This window comes from Astyanax mexicanus, chromosome 4 (genome assembly GCF_023375975.1).
Source record: "Astyanax mexicanus isolate ESR-SI-001 chromosome 4, AstMex3_surface, whole genome shotgun sequence".
Taxonomy (NCBI): domain Eukaryota; kingdom Metazoa; phylum Chordata; class Actinopteri; order Characiformes; family Acestrorhamphidae; genus Astyanax; species Astyanax mexicanus.
In genome coordinates this window covers 51,435,564-51,455,640 of record NC_064411.1, presented here as the reverse complement: position 1 = coordinate 51,455,640, position 20,077 = coordinate 51,435,564, and the positions used below count along the sequence as shown (strand labels likewise).

General features: G+C 38.6%; 1 protein-coding gene across 1 annotated transcript in view; it reads right to left on the bottom strand.

The window, feature by feature from the left end:
* cntnap2b (contactin associated protein 2b) overlaps positions 1-20,077 on the bottom strand; it is a 96,026-nt gene that overhangs the window by 13,294 nt on the left and 62,655 nt on the right. Inside the window, exons 8-18 of the mRNA XM_022678712.2 lie at positions 17,069-17,327; positions 15,956-16,105; positions 15,130-15,292; positions 12,336-12,442; positions 11,183-11,302; positions 10,681-10,799; positions 9,844-9,928; positions 6,006-6,162; positions 5,035-5,162; positions 2,367-2,537; positions 398-616 (exon numbers count right to left, since the gene is read on the bottom strand). Of these exons, the coding sequence (XP_022534433.2) occupies positions 398-616; positions 2,367-2,537; positions 5,035-5,162; positions 6,006-6,162; positions 9,844-9,928; positions 10,681-10,799; positions 11,183-11,302; positions 12,336-12,442; positions 15,130-15,292; positions 15,956-16,105; positions 17,069-17,327 (1,678 nt within the window). The remainder of the gene's footprint in view (positions 1-397; positions 617-2,366; positions 2,538-5,034; positions 5,163-6,005; positions 6,163-9,843; positions 9,929-10,680; positions 10,800-11,182; positions 11,303-12,335; positions 12,443-15,129; positions 15,293-15,955; positions 16,106-17,068; positions 17,328-20,077) is intronic.

Genomic DNA, 20,077 nt, shown 5'->3' with positions numbered 1-20,077 from the left:
AAAAACCACATAGTATTGTATTAAAGTAGGACAAAATCCCTGATTTTAGCTGATTCCACCCTCAGCTCAAATTTGAAATATGCTTAAAAATGGGAGGAGTAGTTTGGGAGGTGCATAGGGTGATGTATGGGTTTAGGGACAGGAAAGAAAAAAGAGGTGGTTGGGCTGAGCAGTGTGCCTCTGGTAGCAGTAGTGAGATGCAAAAATGACTGCAATAAAAGCATTTTTTTAGGTTGTTTCACTACCTTAACACATTTCATCTATTAATAAATAAATATGGTTTAGGATTTAGTGCCTCTTTAAATACTGCACTATAACCTAGTAATGAATATTGACCCATGTCTATCTAATCAATAGAGCTTTACACAGTTTTAGGGTCTGTATTTATATCACTTACCCACAAACAGCTGACTGTAGAGCTGCAGGCGGGTGTGGCCCTGAGGTGGAGCTGCTCTCACTTCCCTGTGCTGTTTATCCAGTCGTAGCATCGCCTCCTTTACATTGCGCTCCGCCTCCACCCTGTGCCATTGGTCATCGTTCAGGGGCGTCGGCGAGCGCACGGACATCTCTACTGGACCGTTACCCACGTCGAACGAGAAGGACACCATGTAGGCAGCTGATGGGAGAAGAAGATCATTATAACATGAAGTTTTAAGTCTAAATAAGTCTTATTAAAGTTTTCAGTAAATATTACTTTGAAGAAAATTAGGCTTTAAATATTTTTCGCACTATAAGGCGCACTTAAGATCCTTTATTTTCCCCAAAATCACCTTATAATCTGGTGCTCCTTATGTATGAATTCTGAAGTACAGTGTTATACAGTACTCCAGTATCGAGACTCAAGCAGTATTAGCTTTAGCCGCTAACTGCTAACTTTTTAACTGCTCAGAAGTGAGTATTATCGGCCTGCTAACTGCTAACCCTGGCTAGCACTGCTGGAGCAACATTAGCATTAGCCACGAACCATGCTAAGCACTAGCTAGCTCTTTTGCCATTCAGAGGTGTGCTGTTTACAGGTGAGTATTATCGGCCTGTAGCCTGCTGCTAACCCCAGCTAGCACTGCTGGAGCAATATTAGCATTAGCCGCTAACCACGCTAAGCACTAGCTAGCTTTTTTGCCATTCAGAGGTGAGTATTATCGGCCTGTAGCCTGCTGCTAACCCCAGCTAGCACTGCTGGAGCAACACTCTTTTGCCGTTCAGAGGTGAGTCTTATCAGACTGTAGTCTGCATGCTTACCATGTTTATGTGGGACAAACCGCTAGCTAATATCGCCCTGGCTTGCCGGAACACTCAGGGTACCTCAGTATGGCACTGTTAGGCGGTATTAGCCGCTAACCGTGGCTAGCCTTAGTGGAAATCTGGAAAGCTAAGCTTACTGTAAATAAACAGAAGCACTTTACTCCCCCAAATAAACAGTTTTCAGGAGAGAAATCTGTGTAGATTAACATCCAGTGCTTGTTTGACATTAAACGAAAATGTTTTTTGTTTAATTAACTTAGCTTAGCTTTAGCTTTACAGGTCTCGCTGCTGAATTAGGAGGAAAACATGGCGACACCCCTGTTCCTTACTAGTGTCGCATAATGCCCCTTATAATCCAGTGCACCTTATATATGAAAATAGACCAGGAAATAGAAATGTATTAATAGTGTACCTTTTTATCCAGTGCGCCTTATAGTGTGAAAAATATGGTAAATTCAACTTATTCATGGTTTACAGTGCACTTATGTATCCCATGACTTTTGCCATGTCCTATTGAAGCTATAGAATGCTATATTGACTGAGGGATATGCATGGAATGTGGATGTAGTGATTTCTGACAGAGTTGTCTGTTTGTCTGTTTGCATGGACAGTTCTAGCCAGATCCCGCCGGTCACAATCATTCCCACTAACTGCACTGTGCTGTCCACTGTGGGTGGTAATATTAGCCTACTATGATGTATTCTATTCCTGTTACACATGTGACACTGTCCTATCCATCTGCACCCACTATAAGACCATGCTCCAACTCCAATCATTTATATACCGTTGCCTTGCCATGAACACGTTGGCTGGCAGGTGTTAAGCCTCACAACTTATACAGGTGAACGCATTCCCTGAGAGATTTCCTCATGATCAGTTAACATACTGCTGTCCCATGACTTTTGGCATTTCCATCGTTTAATGGATGAGGATGTGGAAAGTAATGTACAGTAATGTTCTGCAGGAAGCACTTAAGTACTCACGCTCACTATAGGCCACAGTAAGATGATACATTAGCACATTAGAGACATTAGCGTCTCCGAGACGTTCATGAGCTGCCTTTTATACACAGTTATAATATCATGTTTACAGGTGAGCGAAGTTCTCCTGCATTAATCACTCACATTTCAGCTCCAGCCGAATGAAGTCTGTGTTGCCCAGGTTCTCCAGAAAGACGCCGTATGAGGACGAGGTCTTGAAGTAGAAGGAGATATCTGCACTGGTCTCTCCTTGAAACGTGGGGAAGTGCAGGTATGATGCTGGTGTGTTGAAGGACGCAGCATTCCAGTAATTTCCTAGAAAATAAACATTAATACCAATTTTTTATTTTCTCAATTTTTTTAATTTACAAATCCCACCCCTTAGCTAGGACTCCTCCCATCACACAACATGGTGCATTTAGTTTTAGGACACCATAGATGAATTTCACATCAGAAAGACGTTAGACTCTAGCATTGAACATATGTAAAAAGATGTTTGACATCAAATGCTGAACAGATGTTGAACGTTGGTTGGAAATCAAAGTAATCAAAAAACACCAAAAACCAACATCAGGTTGTTTCAAGAACCAACTTTGGACATCTGTTAAATATTGTTAGCTTAGATCATGACTTGTGTGTTAGACCAACATCTAACAGACGTTGGGTTTTGTGACATTAGGCTTTAGTTGCTTTTTAGTCTCATAGTTTGAAAGCAATATTAAGGAAGGAAATGTTAGAAAGATGTAGGACTCTACGGTTAGCACATGACTTATATGTTATATCAACATCTAACAAATGTTGGGTTTTTGTGACATATCACACCCATATTTTGAGACAGGCTTCAGCTGCGTGTTAATCTCATAGTTTGAAAGCAAAACCAAAAAATCAACTATGGACATCATATTTGTATTCCATGTCAAAAAAGATGTTGGACTCTAGCATTAGACATATGTTAAAAGATGTTTGACATCAAATGCTGAACAGATGTTAAATTTTGGTTGGAAATCAAAGTCATCAAAAACCATCAAAAACCAACATTAGGTTGTTTTAAGATCCAACTTTGGACATCTGTTAAATACTGTTTGCTTAGCACATGGACTTTAGCAGTGGACATATGTTGAATTCGTCATTAAACGTTGAGCAGATGTTGATTTTTGGTTGGAACTTTGGTTGGAAGTCATAGATCCATCAAAAACCAAGATTAGATCGATATCAAGCTCCAAATTTGGACATCTGTTAAATCTGTGTGCTTAACACATGCATTTTATGTTATATCAACATCTAACAAATGTTGGGTTTTTGTGACATTTCACACCTACATTTTGAGACAGGCTTCAGCTGCTTGTTAATCTCATAGTTTGAAAGCAAGACTAAAAAATCAACTATGGACATCATATTTGAATTCCATGTCAAAAAAGATGTTGGACTCTAGCACTGGATATATGTTGAGTTTGAACCCCAACACTGGGTTGACATCTACTACAATGTTAGATATTCAAAATCTTAGGCACATAGTCATCAAATATTGAACAGATGTTGATTTTAGGTTGGAAATTTGGTTGAAGGTCACCAGATCATCAAAAACCAACATTAGGTCAATATCAAGCTCCAACTTTGGACATCTGTTAAATTTTGTTTGCTTAGCACATGACATCTAATCTCAACAACTCAACATCTGATAGACGTTGGGTTTTGTCAGCGTAAATGTTGGTATTTTACAGGCTTCCTACGAGATAGGCTTCAGTTGCTTCTTAGTGTCATAGTTTAAAAGCAAAAATAAAGAAGGAAATTTGAAATTTACTTTAGAAAGACACATGACTATATAGACTCTAAATTGTTGGACAGATGTTGAATTTTTATGTCAAAACTAAACCACGAAAAGACAAACATTTTGGTAAGAAATCAATCAATATTGGGATTATGTCAAACTCAGCTCTGAACAGATGTTGAATCCAGCAATAAACAAACATTGACGTCTTATATCCAACCAAAACCAACATTGGGTTGGCATCAAAACTGACATTAACCAGACGTTGAATTTTGTTTGGAAATCAAAATTATATATTCACCAAAAAGCAACACAGTTGTCAAACTCAATGTTAAACAGATGTTGAATTTTGATTGATCTAAAGTCTAAAGTCTCACACATATCCTAAAAAATCAATAATTTACAACATTGAACAGATGTTGAAACCAAAATCAGATTGAAGTCAAAATACTTTGAACATTAGACGTTCAAAATGAATGTGTACTCTTCAAATAGCCATCAAAAACAATCATCAGCATGGGGTTGATTTGTAACTCAATGTTGAACATACGTTGAAACCAAAATCAGATTGACGTCAAACTCCCTTGAACATTAGATGCTCAAATTAAAGTATAGTCTTCAATTAGTCTTCAGAAAAAAACATCGGCATTGGGATGATGTCTAACACGAAGAAATATAATTCTCATAGGTGTCGAAAAATTGCACAGATGTTGCACATATTAATATTCAAATTAATGTTAGACAGACAGACAGACATTTAACAATGTTAGAGTTTCATATTGCACCCAAATGACTTGTGGCACGCAACATTTAGAAGAAATTGGATTTTGGATTTTGTTACTTAGCTTTATAACAAAAGACTTTAGGTAAAATTGACAATTGTAAGACATCGTCCTGATGTTTAAGTTTGGTCACCCAATATTACAAGCATTTGTAAGCAGTTGGTTAAGACGATGAGCTTCTTCATCAAATGGTTATGTATCTGAAAACATGTTTTTTATTGATATATTAAGGTAGGTGCTTCTTGAAAAGCGAATCACGTACGGTCTCCCTGGCAGCGGAGCGGCCCGACGGTAAGCCTGGCCTCCGATCCAGAGCGCTGTACGTCCCCAACAACCACCTGAGTGACGGGTAGATGATCCTTATACATCAGCACACCTGCGTCCTCCCTCCTAAGAGAAAAACAAAAAATCACACACAAAGAACTGAAATAAAGAGTCTTAACCACCAGAGGGCAACCTAGCATAATTAAACACAGTACAGCACTGTCCTGCCAGCAGAGTGGAACTGCCTTTTCCTTGGGCTGTTCTGATGAGTGCCAGTTTCATCATAGCATTTTTGATGGTCTTTGTGGTGAATGCGAATGTTAGTGAATGAGAAGTTAAAGTTGAGTAGTTCTTCCCATAATATCATTTAGAGCTTTTATTTGCAAAAAAATGAGAAATGACTTAAAAAAATGCAGAGCTTTTAGACCTCAAATAATGCAAAGAAAACAGAAAGTTCATATTCATAAAGTTTTAAGAGTTCAAAAATCAATAGTTGCATGCATCTCCTGCAACATGCATCTTGGCATGTTCTCCTCCACCAGTCTTACACACTGCTTTTGGATAACTTTATGCTGCTTTACTCCTGGTGCAAAAATTCAAGCAGTTCAGTTTGGTTTGATGGCTTGTGATCATCCATCTTCCTCTTGATTATATTCCAGAGGTTTTCAATTTGGTATATTCAAAGAAACATAATTTTGAAGTGCTCTCCTATTTTTTTTCCAGAGCTGTATGAGTCTCATGCTTTAGTAATGTATGAGCCTTGTATGAGCTACAAGGCTTATGAAGTGTGGGTAACAGCTAATGGCTGAATAAATGCTTATACCTACTAGTTTTTCAATATAGTGCTAGATGGATGCATACATTATGGAACTCTTTGCTTAAACAGTGTATAGGAGCCCTCAACACTAATTATAGAGTTTTTTCATCACTTATTTCCATACTGTAATCTGAACTATATGAAGGCCCTACCACTGTCGTTGGTCAGCGTCACAGTTGCAGTAGTAGTTGGGGTCGGTGCAGTTTCGCTCAATACCACAGGCACATTTCTGGATTCCTGGCCCCGAGCCGCCCCAGTAGAAGTGCCTCTCGTTCCCTCGGCCGATCCACCAGGTGTACGGCGAGCCATCTGTTACAGAACCAACAAAAATCATACATTAACATTTTATCAAATACTGTTTCGAGACTAATAAACATTTCTTCTTAATATTTTAAGTTAACCGCTGTTAACTTGTGGTTTCTGAGGCTGGTAACTCTAGCAAGAAATTATTCTGTGCAACAAGATAACTACAGCTCTTCATTTCCTGGGGCGATACTAATGAGTGCCAGTTTCAACAAGATCTAATTGTTTTTTAATCTAAAGTTTTCTTTACTTAGTTAAGTGAACGACTGAAGCGTCTTAGCCTGTGTCTGATTTATTACTGTATATGAAGAAACACATAAGGAATCATGTAGTAACTTCAAAGTGTTAGACAAACCAAAATACTGTGTTAACTTGTGGTTTCTGAGGCTGGTAACTCAGACATGAACTGATGAATTCATCCCGTACAACAGAGAGGACTCTTGCTCTTTCTTTCCTGAGGCGATCCTGATGAGTGCCAGTTTCATCATTACAATATTTTCTTTACTTAGTTGAGTAGTTCTTGCTTCTCATAATATGATTAATAATATGAATATATATGAACATTACTCAAATATTCACTATTCACTGTTAACTCTTGACGAGTTCAGCACAGCTGTTAACTGAAAGACTGAAATTACAGGTGACTCTACCTCATAAAACTGACTGAGAAAATTAAACCAAGATGGGCAAAACTGTCTCTATTTAAGCAAGAGGAGCTACTTTGAAGAATCGAAAATATTATAAAACATATTCTGGTTTATAACCTAAAAAATTCCATATGTGTTTCTTCATAGTTAGTTTAGAGTTTAGTATTAATCTACAATGTAGAACATTTTAAACTTTCGACTGGTAATGTACACCAATACAGTCATTGAAGTACAGTTATATACTAAGCTCAATTTAAATGTATATCATTTAGCATATATTGAACATACGAGGCACAGCAAACAAAACTGTAGAGAGGTGAAAAGGTTGGAAAATGGTTATAATAAAAAAACAAAAATACAATATTATGTGTTCATTCTTTTTTTTTTCTAAATTTCTAATTTTTCCCTTTTTCTCCCCAGTTTACATGGCCAATTTCCCAACCCACTAACTAGGACTCCCCCTATAACTAGGAATGCCCCAACACACCAGGAGGGTGAAGACTAGCACACGCTTCCTCCGATACATGTGAAGTCAGCCACCGCTTCTTTTCGAGCTGCTGCTGATGCAGCATTGCCGAGCAGCATCACAGCGCGCTTGGAGGAAAGCGCAGCGACTCGGTTCTGATACATCAGCTCACAGACGCCCTGTGCTGCAGACATCACCCTAGGAGTGATGTTGGGAGAGAGCGCCATCTACCCACCTGGAGGGAGCAGGGCCAATTTTGCTCCCTCTAAAGCCGTCAGCTTGATGGCAAACCTGCATGAGTGGGGGTTCGAACCTGTGACCTGCCACTCATAGTGGAAGCGCTTTAGACCGCTGGACCACTCGGTGCCCCGGGTTCTTTCATTTTTAAGAGCTGAAACTATCTGATTTTTCATTAAAAATATCCAAATTCAAGCCGTAACACTGTCTGTCCCTAACAGGTAATAACAGATTCACCTCTGACTCTGAGATACTGGCTCTGTGATGTAGTTAAGCTCAGCCTGAGGTACATGCACTGCAGATCAGCTCACAGCATCCGCATAATTCCCTGATTCTGCCTCAGCATCAGACTGTGTTTAACTGTAATCGTATCACAGCATCATCTAAAGTGGGAATAACTCGATTTGCTCCATTAAGAAGCTTCTATAAAGAAGCTATCTGACTCTGATAGATAACCATAAGCGGATTCAAGCAAGAAATCTATTTACTATTGATGTGGAGCAAAATTTTGCTTCATAACTAATTAAGAGGAAGATTAAAACGCTTCTATAGACAGATAAATTAACATCATTAATCAATCGCAAGTCTTTAATAACCAAATGGATTTCCTTAAATGCCTTAAAAATCTTTAGGCACTACTTATAGTAAATATATATATATATATATATATATATATATATATATATATATATATATACATGTATATATATATATATATATATATATATATATATATATATATATATATATATATATATTTATATGTATAACAACGAATACAAATATGTAACACATACAGGTGCATCTAAAAAAATATTATATAAAAAAATAGAATATCATTGGAAAGTTACTTTATTTTAGTAATTCATTTCATAATGTAAAAATCATATATTATATAGATGTATTAAACACAGAGTGATCTAATTTAAGCGTTTATTTCTTTTTTGTTAATGATTTTGGCTTACAGCCAATGAAAACCTAAAAATCAGTGTCTCAGAAAATTTGAACATTATATAAGATCAATTGGTACTTTTGGCAGTGTGGGCAGTGTGCCAAGTCCTGCTGGAAAATGAAATCTGCTTCTCTATAAAAGTTGTCAGCAGCAGAGGGAAGCATGAAGTGCTGTAAGATTTTGTGGGAAAACAAAACTGCACTGACTTTAGAGTTGATAATAAAACACAGTGGATCAACACCAGCAGATGACATGTCTCTTTATCCAAACCATCACTGATTGGTGGAAACTTCACACTAGACCTCGAGCAGTTTGGACTGTGTGTCTCTCCACTCTTCCTCCAGACTCTGATTTCTTGATTTACTTTAAATGAAATGTAGAATTAACTAATGATCAGTGATTGTTTGGAGAGACATGTCTGATATCTGCTGGTGTTGATCCACTGTGTTACTGAAGCTCAGTGAAAAGTAGCCAGTTCGCCCGTTTCCATGGCTCCAGCACACTGTGTGTTCTATACCTGGCAAACCAGGGTGTGGAAATGGAACTGGAGGATTGGGACTGGATGAAGCTTTGCTGTCAAAAGCTGTAAGTGTTAAAATTTAACATGCTTCTACTACAAATATCACTCTTAATTATCTAGTTAAAGCGTTATGTTCATATATTAGGTGTAAACAACAACTAGCACTAGCAATTTACAAACCAGTTGTTTCTAAACTGTTTCAGTTAGAGTTGTTTTTTTTTTGTTTGGTTAACTTCATTTAAATATCTTAATAAATTTAGCATAATCAGGATATGGACCAATCATGTGACACCAATGATGCCACACACTTCTTTCTTGCATTATAGCTGCCACTTATTGCTTGTCAGTAATTCAAACCAACATTAAAACCCCTAAATATAGGACTAGCTTCCATAATTTAACCAAGCTTTTTATTGGCTGATACAGTTTTAAAGTAGCCAAAAAAATCCCTACCAAAAAGTATTTGATCATTTTTAGCCAATGACTACATTTTCAAAGCAGGCCAATTTGGCAGAAAAACTGAAAACTGTGGACCTGGCAACCCTCAGACAGAGATATTTGTGAAGGAGACAAGAAAACCCTAAAGTATACTAAAGACAATCAATCCTTATGTTAAATAAATTCACAAAATCAAGTGTTTTCTTTAAAACAGTCATTTAACTGAAGTGTTCAGCCAATAATAATAATAAAAAAAGGCTATAAATTAATTTAAAGGATTCTAAAAGGAAATGAATGGCATCTCCCACCCCTCACACAGACAAAGAGAGATACAGAGAGGGACCAGGGGGAGGGGGAGGAGAGATTTTACACCACACACACACACACACACACACACACACACACACATACGCATATGCTTCAGTACCTGGTGAGTTGAGTAGGCGTGACATACGGCATGCGTAGGCCACATGCTGCTCGCAGTGCTCGGCGCTGCTGGTGACTGCGTTTACCTAAACAACACAATATACAACGCACTCCACTCAAAAGGTGAAAAGGTCACACATTAAAACAATATATATTTCTAATATATTACCAATATTAACAGAGAATATGTGGTCTCTTTTAATCGCCATTTCTTTCTTTTATAGGAAAGGAACGAGTCTCAGTTAGAGTTCAGAGTCATCTAGGAATCATCATAAGGAATTATGTAGTAATCTTGTGTTCTTATCTGGAGTGCTGTTAACTTGCAGTTTCTGAGGCTGGAATGTATCCTGTGCAACAGAGAAAGCTCTTGCTCTTCCTTTCCTGGGGCAGTCCTGATGAGTGCCAGTTTCACCTTTAATAAGTTTTTTATGTGGTATTTACGGTGCCTGCGTTTGAGAATACTTTCAAAGTCCTTGAAATGTTCCAGCTTAACTGACCTTCATTTCTTACAGTTATTTTTTTCTTTACTTAGTAGTTCTTGCCATAATATGGATACATAAATAGGGCTATTCACTGTATACCTGTAACTCTACCTCTTCACTACTTTACAACTGATGCTCTCAAACACTTTATTAAGAGACAAGAAATTCAAGTAATTAACTCTTGATGAGTTCAGCACAGCTGTTAACTGAAAGCCTGAAATTACAGGTGACTCTACCTCATAAAACTGACTGAGAAAATTAATACCAAGATTTTAGTTTGGATGATTTTTTATTAATCTACATTGGAAAACAATTTAAAATAGTTGAAAAACACTGAATTGAATAGAGTACAGCACCTGGTCAGTGGACACACTGTAGTTGAGCCTCAGTACGGTTCCCTGTGTTGGATCAGAACCTGCGTTCACTGCAGTCTGAGGCGGAAGGTCATTCGCCAGCCTAGTCCAGACTTTGTCCTCTGAAATATACAGATCATACACATAAATATCACCATATTGTGCACTTGTTGCAAAAATACAGCAGATGCACCCAAAAGAAAGTGTGGAATTGCAATCCTATCCAGAAGTCAATATTTGTTGCAATAACCCTGCCATGTTCTCCTCCACCAGTCTTACACACTGCTTTTGGATAACTTTATGCTGCTTTACTCCTGGTGCAAAAATTCAAGCAGTTCAGTTTGGTTTGATGGCTTGTGATCATCCATCTTCCTCTTGATTATATTCCAGAGGTTTGTAATTTAGTAAAATTAAAGAAACTAGTTTTTAATTTTTTAAGTGGTCTCTTATTTTTTTCCAGAGCTGTATATTGTCTGCTTATTGTTCTGTATTATCTGGATCATACCTGTCATGTTGCAGCTGACTCTGAAGGGCTCGAGAGGTCCGCTCCCATCCGGGTCGATCCAGTACGAGTCGGAGGTTCGGCCCAGGTGCTTGTACTCCTCACAGGACTGCTCATAGATAGCTGCAGGAAAACAGGAGTAAGCAGATCAGAAAACGCTAACACACACAAACACACACACACAACCTTAAAAAACTACAGTGTTCTGTTAAAACTGCCACTGCAGGTTATTTCTGTACACACTCAGCAAATAAGAGAGAGCTAGAGAGAGAGACAGCGAAAGAAAGAGAGATCAAAACACCTACAGGGGTTGGACAATAAAACTGAAACACCTGTCATTTTAGTGTGGGAGGTTTTATGGCTAAATTGGAGCAGCCTGGTGGCCAATCTTCATTAATTGCACATTATTGCACCAGTAAGAGCAGAGTGTGACACACAACATTACGGGTGACATACCAGAGTTCAAAAGAGGACAAATTGTTGGTGCACGTCTTGCTGGCACATCTGTGACCAAGACAGCAAGTCTTTATGATGCATCAAGAGCCACAGTATCCAGGGTAATGTCAGCATACCACCAAGAAGAACCAACCACATCCAACAGGATTAACTGTGGACGCTGTAAGAGGAAGCTGTCTGAAAGGGATGTTCGGGTGCTAACCCGGATTGTATCCAAAAAACATAAAACCACGGCTGATCAAATCACGCAGAATTCAATGTGCACCTCAACTCTCCTGTTTCCACCAGAACTGTCCGTCAAGATCTTTCACCAATTACTGTGGTCTAAAACCAGGTGTTTCAGTTTTATTGTCCAACCCCTGTATTTACAAGTCCCATGTCCTGTGACATGTAACAAGTCAGTGTAGACAGTACATAACACATATACTGTATCTTGGTGAGTAAAGGCTGGGTGCAGCAGCATTAGCATTAGCCGTGGTTACCACTAGTAAATGCCGCCCATCAGTGCTACAATGAGAAACCCTGCGTTTTCCAGTAAGCCAGGGCAATATTAGCTAGCTGTTTGTCCCATGTAGCATGTTTTAAGGCTACAGTCCGATATCCTCACCTCTGAACAGCAAAGGAGCTATAACTTAGTGCCGTTAGTGGCTAATGCTAATACAGCTGCAGGCTACATTGATACGTTACTTAAAATGCCTACATGTGTGGCAGGTTGCTCCAGTGTATCCAGTTCCATCACAGGAGCATCTGAACGTGTCGCCAGTCTGAGAACACCTGCCTCCATGCTCACAGTGGTTTGGGACACACCTATAGAGGAACAGGAGTCAAATCAATCATAATGCACATAATAGGGGTGGGACAAAATATCGATATTGCGATATATCGTATGATATTTGTTTGTTTGTTATCAATACCCTGCATTAAATGAACTACATGCACTACATCTTCTAAGAACAGCAAACCAAAGATTGTTGCTGGTGTAAATTGATAAAAAAATTGGTCTGATAAGACATTGGATTTTGCCACAATAGGATATAAAAAAGGTAAACCCCAGCTGCCCTATAAAAAGACTCTCAGATGCTACTTTTGGTTAGTGTACCTCCTGGTGAGAGATCATTGACTTCTAGGGTAACACTTCATTTTAAGGAACACAAATGAGGCGCTTATTCATGTCACATTATTTGCTTAATAAAGCCTTAATTAGACATTTGTAAATTATTTATTCACTACTTATTCTGCAGGATGCCATAAAGAACCTGTACACCTCCATACCTAACTGTATTTTGTCTTTAATTTAACCAACAGGCACCAAATTACAGTACAAAGTAGTAGTTTTCTCAAACAAATTCATACTTTTGCTCTAATACTGTAATCTCTTACCTATATTACCGGTATATTTACACATATGAAGCAGCTTTATTTCTCTCCATTTTTATCAATGAGTTTATTATTATATATAAGCACTTTCACAGTTTGCAGTGGAGCAGAACTATTCGTGGCACCGATGCCACTGATTCAGCTCGGTAGGAGTTCATCTTCAAAGCCCTCCGTTTACATGACCCCGAGCTGTTTGATCACAGTGACAGCTTCTATATTCGGGAACAAGTGAACAAGAACAGCCCGTTGATCTGACACTGCTTAGAGAGAAGCGTCTACACTGAGCAGCACACCTACACTACTGCAGATATTGTACACTGGTGCATCTGAAGCCTACATCCAAATATTTGTAGATACCTCTTTTAATAAATGCAGCATTCAGATATTTTTCGTACAGGTTTTTAGCTAGAGACGATGTGGTTCCCGTCTGTAGCAGTTCAGGTTCTTGTTCACTACTGACACTACTCAGACAAACCAAGTCTCCCTGAAGCTGCGGGAGTCTCCCGCATTTCGGTAGTGGCTCCCTGATGCCCACGAGTCACATATAATCTCCCGGAATTCAGAACGAGTGCCCCAAACGCGCACACAGGCCACAGACTTTTTTTCTCTAATCGCGTGTGGGAAGGAGAGAGAGAAAATAGAGAGGGTTCTGATTGGCCTGTTCTCTGCAAAGAGTCTGTGAGACAGCCAATCAGTTTTTAGCGTGGGCGGGCAGTGTTTTCCCCCCTCCCGGACGGGATTTGTTCAGTGAGTGAGAGAAAGCAGATCATGGCGGAGGCAATATTAATAATTATTGTAATATGATATCAAATGTTTTTGATGTTGTGCAATTGTGATGTTGGGGGGAGGGTTGACCTCCCTGAAACCAATCTTGGGATGTCTGCACTACTGCAAACGTAGATGATGGTGGCTTTTTGATAGCCTTTAAAATAAGCAAAATGTCTTTGAGTGTGTTGTAAAGTAGTGTTTTTTTAACATGTGGGCCACAGCCCCCAGTGGTCTGCAGAGGTACTGCACAAAATCTTTTTTTTTCCATATTGCAAAGTAAAAATTATTTAAAAAAAAAGATAGATAGTTCAGCAATTAACAAGATGATAAGAAGTACATCTTTAAGTCAAACTAGTTGTTTGGTTTGGTGTCGTACAGTCACATGACAGGCAGAGATAGCTAGAAGATTACCACGCTAGTTACTCTATTACTAAGAGTCTGTTTGAGGCAGTTTTTCCATGCTACGCATTTGACACATAATGTATATCATCGCTGTCCTATGAAAAAGACTTATCTCCATTTTTGTCGATTTGTAGTTTACTACATAATTTGAACAGAAAAAACTGTTCCTTACACTGTGTCAAAATTTCTTGATGAACGGACCAATAGAAACTCTTCAAAATTCCCTGGAATAAACATTTTTTTAATTGACTTTACAAGGTTTTTTCTCTCTCCTGTAAAGTTACTGAGTATAGTATAGAGTACAGTAACTCTATTACTCTATCCTGTAAAGTTTAAGTATTTTTCATTGGACAGCGACTATCTATCTATCTATCTATCTATATATATATATATATATATATATACACATTGTGATGGGCAGTTAAGTGGGCTGTCAATGATCTCTCACCAGGAGGTACACTACCCAAAACCAGCCTCTGAGAGCCTTTTTATAGAGTACAGATTTGTCATTTATATATCTGGACATAGTATCCCAGATATTGTGTTATAATTAACTGTATTATATAATTGACTAATAAGAATACAGTATATAAAGGTATTAACAAGCAATCATACACAAATAAAATTGCAAAAACTGATGTGCAAATGCACACATAGAGCTTTTCTAGTCCCTGTAGAGCTGTAGAGAGTACGGCCAATTCAATAGGACTCTCTGGGAAAGACTAAAAAACAGCTCTAGCTCTTGTGAATAAATGCAATCAGTTCCTCACAGCAATGCTACAATATATTAATAATGTAGTAGAAAGCCTTTTTAGGCACCGTAGAGGCAGTTACTCCAACAAAAGCAGGATAAACTCTTTTTAATACCCTTAATTTTAAAAGAAACAATGAATAAGCATGTGTCCCCATACTATAAGTGCATGTATTACAGTATGTATTAGCAGTACCTGTCTATGACGGCACACATGTCCAAGCTGACGTTCTCGAAGCTTCCCATCTTGCCCTGCTCCACAGCGTGCAGGTCCACCGGCTCTCCGTCCAAGTGGATGAGCTGCATGCAGCCCTGGAAGGAGCGCTGTGATGGGGAAAGGTCCGTCCGAGGAAAGTAGCCTACAAACCCAGGAACAAAAAACTTGAGGTGTAATGATTCACAGAATCCAGAAATTGATTGGTTACAATTATAGAGTGTCTCACGATGCTCTTTGCTATCTTACACCCCCTCAACAGTCTATCTGCACGTTTTGCGCCCGTGCTGTTAAAATAGCGTCAGAGTTTAGAGGAATTAATCTACACTGATGGGTGTGTTGGTCTGGAATTGAGGTGTGTCCAGGTAAATTTCTGGTGTGTTTTTATCTTGGCGGCAGGAAATACAGGAGCTCCACTGACTGATTAAAACTGTGACAACAATCAACAGTCTTAGCTACGCAGCTGCATCCCCAGTCCTTACACACACACACACACACACACACACGAACGCACTGCAAAGCGCAAATTCAGCTTTTAACTCAACAATGAACAGAATAAAGAATGAAAGAATAAAATAACATTACTGTTCCCTTAAATAATAATATAATATAATAATATAATAATATCTGCTTTTTTGGAGGTGCTTTTTACTATGTAAAAAATATATTTCCAATATTATTGCGTATGATACAATACTGTTTAGCACACCCCTAAAGAAAAAAACAGTAAAACAGTACATCTGCTGTCAAAACCGAAAAAAGGGCTTTCAGTATTTTTTTTTTCTTATGGTTCTTTTATTTAGTTTACCTCCAAAGTAGTATTCTCCCACTGTGCGGATCTGCATGGGCAGGGTGGCTCTCACTGAGGACATCTCATCACCGTTGATGGTCAGCATGGCGAAGCTCTCCAGAGCCAGGAAATGAACACTGTGCCACTGCCCATCATTAAGACCAGAACCTGGGAAGAAAAACAGGTCGAATTGAGTTACCAGTTATCTTCTACAAAGCAGCAACTATTGTTCAGCAAATTCTTTACAAAAAGTTTCACGTGTGTTCCTGTATGTCTATATATACACACAGCTCTGGAAAAAAATAAGAGACCACTTAAAAATGATGAGTTTCTTTGATTTTACCAAATTGAAAACTCTGGAATAAAATCAAGGAAGATGAATGATCACAAGCCATCAAACCTTTAAGCTGAACTGCTTGAATTTTACACCAGGAGTAAAGACATAAAGTTATCCAAAAGCAGTGTGTAAGACTGGTGGAGAAGAATATGATGCCAAGATGCATAAAAAAACTGTGATTAAAAACAGGGTTATTCCACCAAATATTGATTTCTGAACTCTTAAAACATTATAAATATGAACTTGTTTTCTTCACATAAGCTCTGCATCTTTTTTCTTATTTCAGAAATGTTGTCATTTCTCATTTTCTGCAAATAAATGCTCTAAATGGCAATATTTTTATTTGGAATTTGGGAGAAATGGTGTCTGTAGTTTATAGAATAAAACAACATGTTTATTTCACTCAAACATATGCTGATAAACAGTGAGCAGAGCAAACTGATTCAGAAACAGAAGTGGTTAATTTTTTTCAGCGACTTGGTTCTGATACATCTGCTCACAGATGCCTCGTGCTGATCCACATCACCCTAGGAGTGATGAGGGGAAAGAGCGCCATCTACTGTACCCACCGAGAGAGAGCAAGACCAATTGTGCACTTTTAGGGCTCCAGCAGCAGACGACAAGCTGCATGACTGGGATTCCAACCAGCAAACTCCCAATCATAGTGTAACTTTAACAACTTTAGTACAACTTTAAACAGTGTAATCCAGCCCTGGTGATTTCTAAGGTGAGGTCACCTTGGTGTAAAGCGCTCCTCTCAGAGGGTGGTGTAGAGTATCTGTGTGTGGTGTTACCTGAGGAGATATCCACGCGTGTGTTCTTCCCCTGTGAGATGTAGATGTGCACCACCACCTTCCCCTCCACCAGGCTGAGCTCCACGCCGCCGGGCATCAGCGGGGTGAACAGCAGCAGGCCGCTGGGGCTCCACGTGCGGAAGTGCAGGCTGACCGACACCGTGTCCGCGTCGCTGTGCCCCGGCAGCTGCAGGGTGCTGGTGGAGTTGAAGAAGGCCGGGTAGGTCTCAGGAGCCGAGCAGGAGAAGGTCAGATTACGCTGAGACAGGAGACACACAGGACAGTGGAATTAAATTAGGATTATTAAACCATAATTAATAAGATAATGGGTCTGAATAAACTTTAACGTTTAAATTAAAATTTTCTGACTTATTTTTATATATATACAGTACTGTGCAAAAGTTTTAGGCACCAAAGCAAATTACACTTATCCATTTATCTCAGCAATATGAATGTTTTTACCTAAAAAAAAAAAGCACCACATATGATTTGAACAGATGCAAATAAACATACATACAGTAAAACATAGAAAAAAGTGTAGTTTCTCCAGATTTCTGCTGGATGCTACTCAGCCAGCATGTGTATAATATGTTCAGTTCCATCAGCAGCTCACCTGATTTACCACATTTACCAGTAATTTACCAAACCAGGTGTTGATTAATATGATGAGAACTAGAAATAACTCTATTAAACTCAGATGAGGAGAAATTATTGGGTTATATATTGGGTTCACAAGACCGAGATGAGATTTTAACAATATGTGCTCTATTTTAGCCATCTATAGTGCAATGGTTGACTGTTGACTGTTGTCACGGTTTTAATCAGTCAGTGGTGCAACTGTGTTTTCTGCTGCCAAGAAAAAAAAAAACACACTAGATATTTAACTGAACACACCTCACTTCCAGACACCACTTCCATCTACGTAGACATATTCCTGAACTTCAATGATATTTAATGGTGTGGGCAAAAGGGGTGAAAAATATTGTTGATTTTAAAGTTAAAATATATGATTGAAAAAGAAATATTTGACTGAAACTCAGGAGAATATGTAAAAATATTTTGTAATAATTAAATGTCAATCAATTTTTACTCTGATTATGAATTATAAATGATTAACCAAATGCAGTAAAATATAGAACAGTAAGTTCTGCGGCTGGTTTTGCATAAACCACAACTTCTCAAAAGGGGCACACTGCTTAGCCCAATCATATATATACCTTTTGTCCCGCCTCTAAACCCATACATCACCCAGTGCCCCTTCCAAACTACTGCTCCCATTTTTTAGATTTTTTTTTATTTGAGCTGAGGGTGGATTTTTTTCCCCAAAATCCTTTACAACTATCTTAGCACTTCATAGACTCTTAGGAAACAGCAACAAAACTTTCTTTTATTTTTTATTTTTTTATATAATTAGGTTTAATTGAGAATGTCTACTACAGTGTACAGTGCAGTGCAATGATTCTTGGGTGGGTAAATTAGATAAAAATGAACTTGAGATGTTAGTCCAGCTTAAAAGCTGGTGTAGACTGAGGAAATGTATCGTGACAACACAAAGAGGTAATACAGGGTACAGAGAGGGTGTCAAATAACTCATTGGGTTACAACAGCATGGGATACGTAAGAATCTAGGAGAAGGCATTTACATGTATTCTAGCTTCATTACAGTTAAGGGGAGGACAGTGGTTACATGTACAGTACAGTACACACTCTACAGGTTTAAGAACAGGGTAGAGAAAACTAATGAGGGAAAATAAGGGAAAATAAATGATATAAACGTAAAAAAAAACTTACTTTGTTTGGTTAAAACTAAAAGTTCCAAAGCCTAAAGAGCTCTGCAAATAGTTATACACAGCACAGATAACATATTAAGACAGTTTAAAAGCTTTTTCTAAAGTATTTGATATGTCCTAAAGCATCTATGCCTTAAGGAACAGTGATCTTAAAGGAGAACTCCGGTGTAAAATGGACTTTTATTGTACTAAAACATGATGAAAAATACTTACCCTTGATGAATAGCCCACCTCCGCTCTTTCGCAGCTTTCTGGGATACAGTAATTTTGTGTTTTTTGCCCAGCACTCTGTATAACGACCGTATCGGGGCATATTTTGCCCCAATAAATCGCTTTTTCCACCATGGTCGAGCTCCATGGTATTATCAGTACAGTGATGGCGGCGCTCTGAGCTGAAGGAGCAAGGAGGTGTGGAGCTACATTGAGCGTGTATATAGAGGTGTATAAAGTGATTTATTGGGGCAAAATATGTACTGGGCAGAAAGCACAAAATTACTGGATCTCAGAAAGCTGTGAATGAATGGAGGTGTGCTATTTAAGACAGGTAAGTACAGGGGTTGGATAAAGAAACTGAAACACCTGTCATTTTAGTGTGGGAGGTTTCATTCATGCTAAATTGGAGCAGCCTGGTGGCCAATCGTCATTAATTGTACATTATTGCACCAGTAAGAGCAGTAAGAGTGTGAAGGTTCAATTAGCAGGGTAAGAGCACAGTTCTGCTCTAAATATTGCAATGCACACAACATTATGGGCGACATACTAGAGTTCAGAAGAGGATAAATTGTTGGTGCACGTCCTGCTGGTGCATCTGTGACCAAGACAGCAAGTCTTTGTGATGTATCAAGAGCCACGGTATCCAGGGTAATGTCAGCATACCACCAAGAAGGACCAATCACATCCAACAGGATTAACTGTGGACGCTGTAAGAGGAAGCTGTCTGAAAGGGATGTTCGGGTGCTAACCCGGATTGTATCCAAAAAACATAAAACCACGGCTGATCAAATCATGCAGAATTCAATGTGCACCTCAACTCTCCTGTTTCCACCAGAACTGTCCGTCACCACAATCAATTATTGTGGTCTAAAACCAGGTGTTTCAGTTTTATTGTCCAACCCCTGTATATTTTATCATGTTTTACTAAAACAAAAGTCAATTTTACACCAGAGTTCTCCTTTAATGGAGAAATGGAAAATCCATCCTGTGCAGCAATTCAGAAATT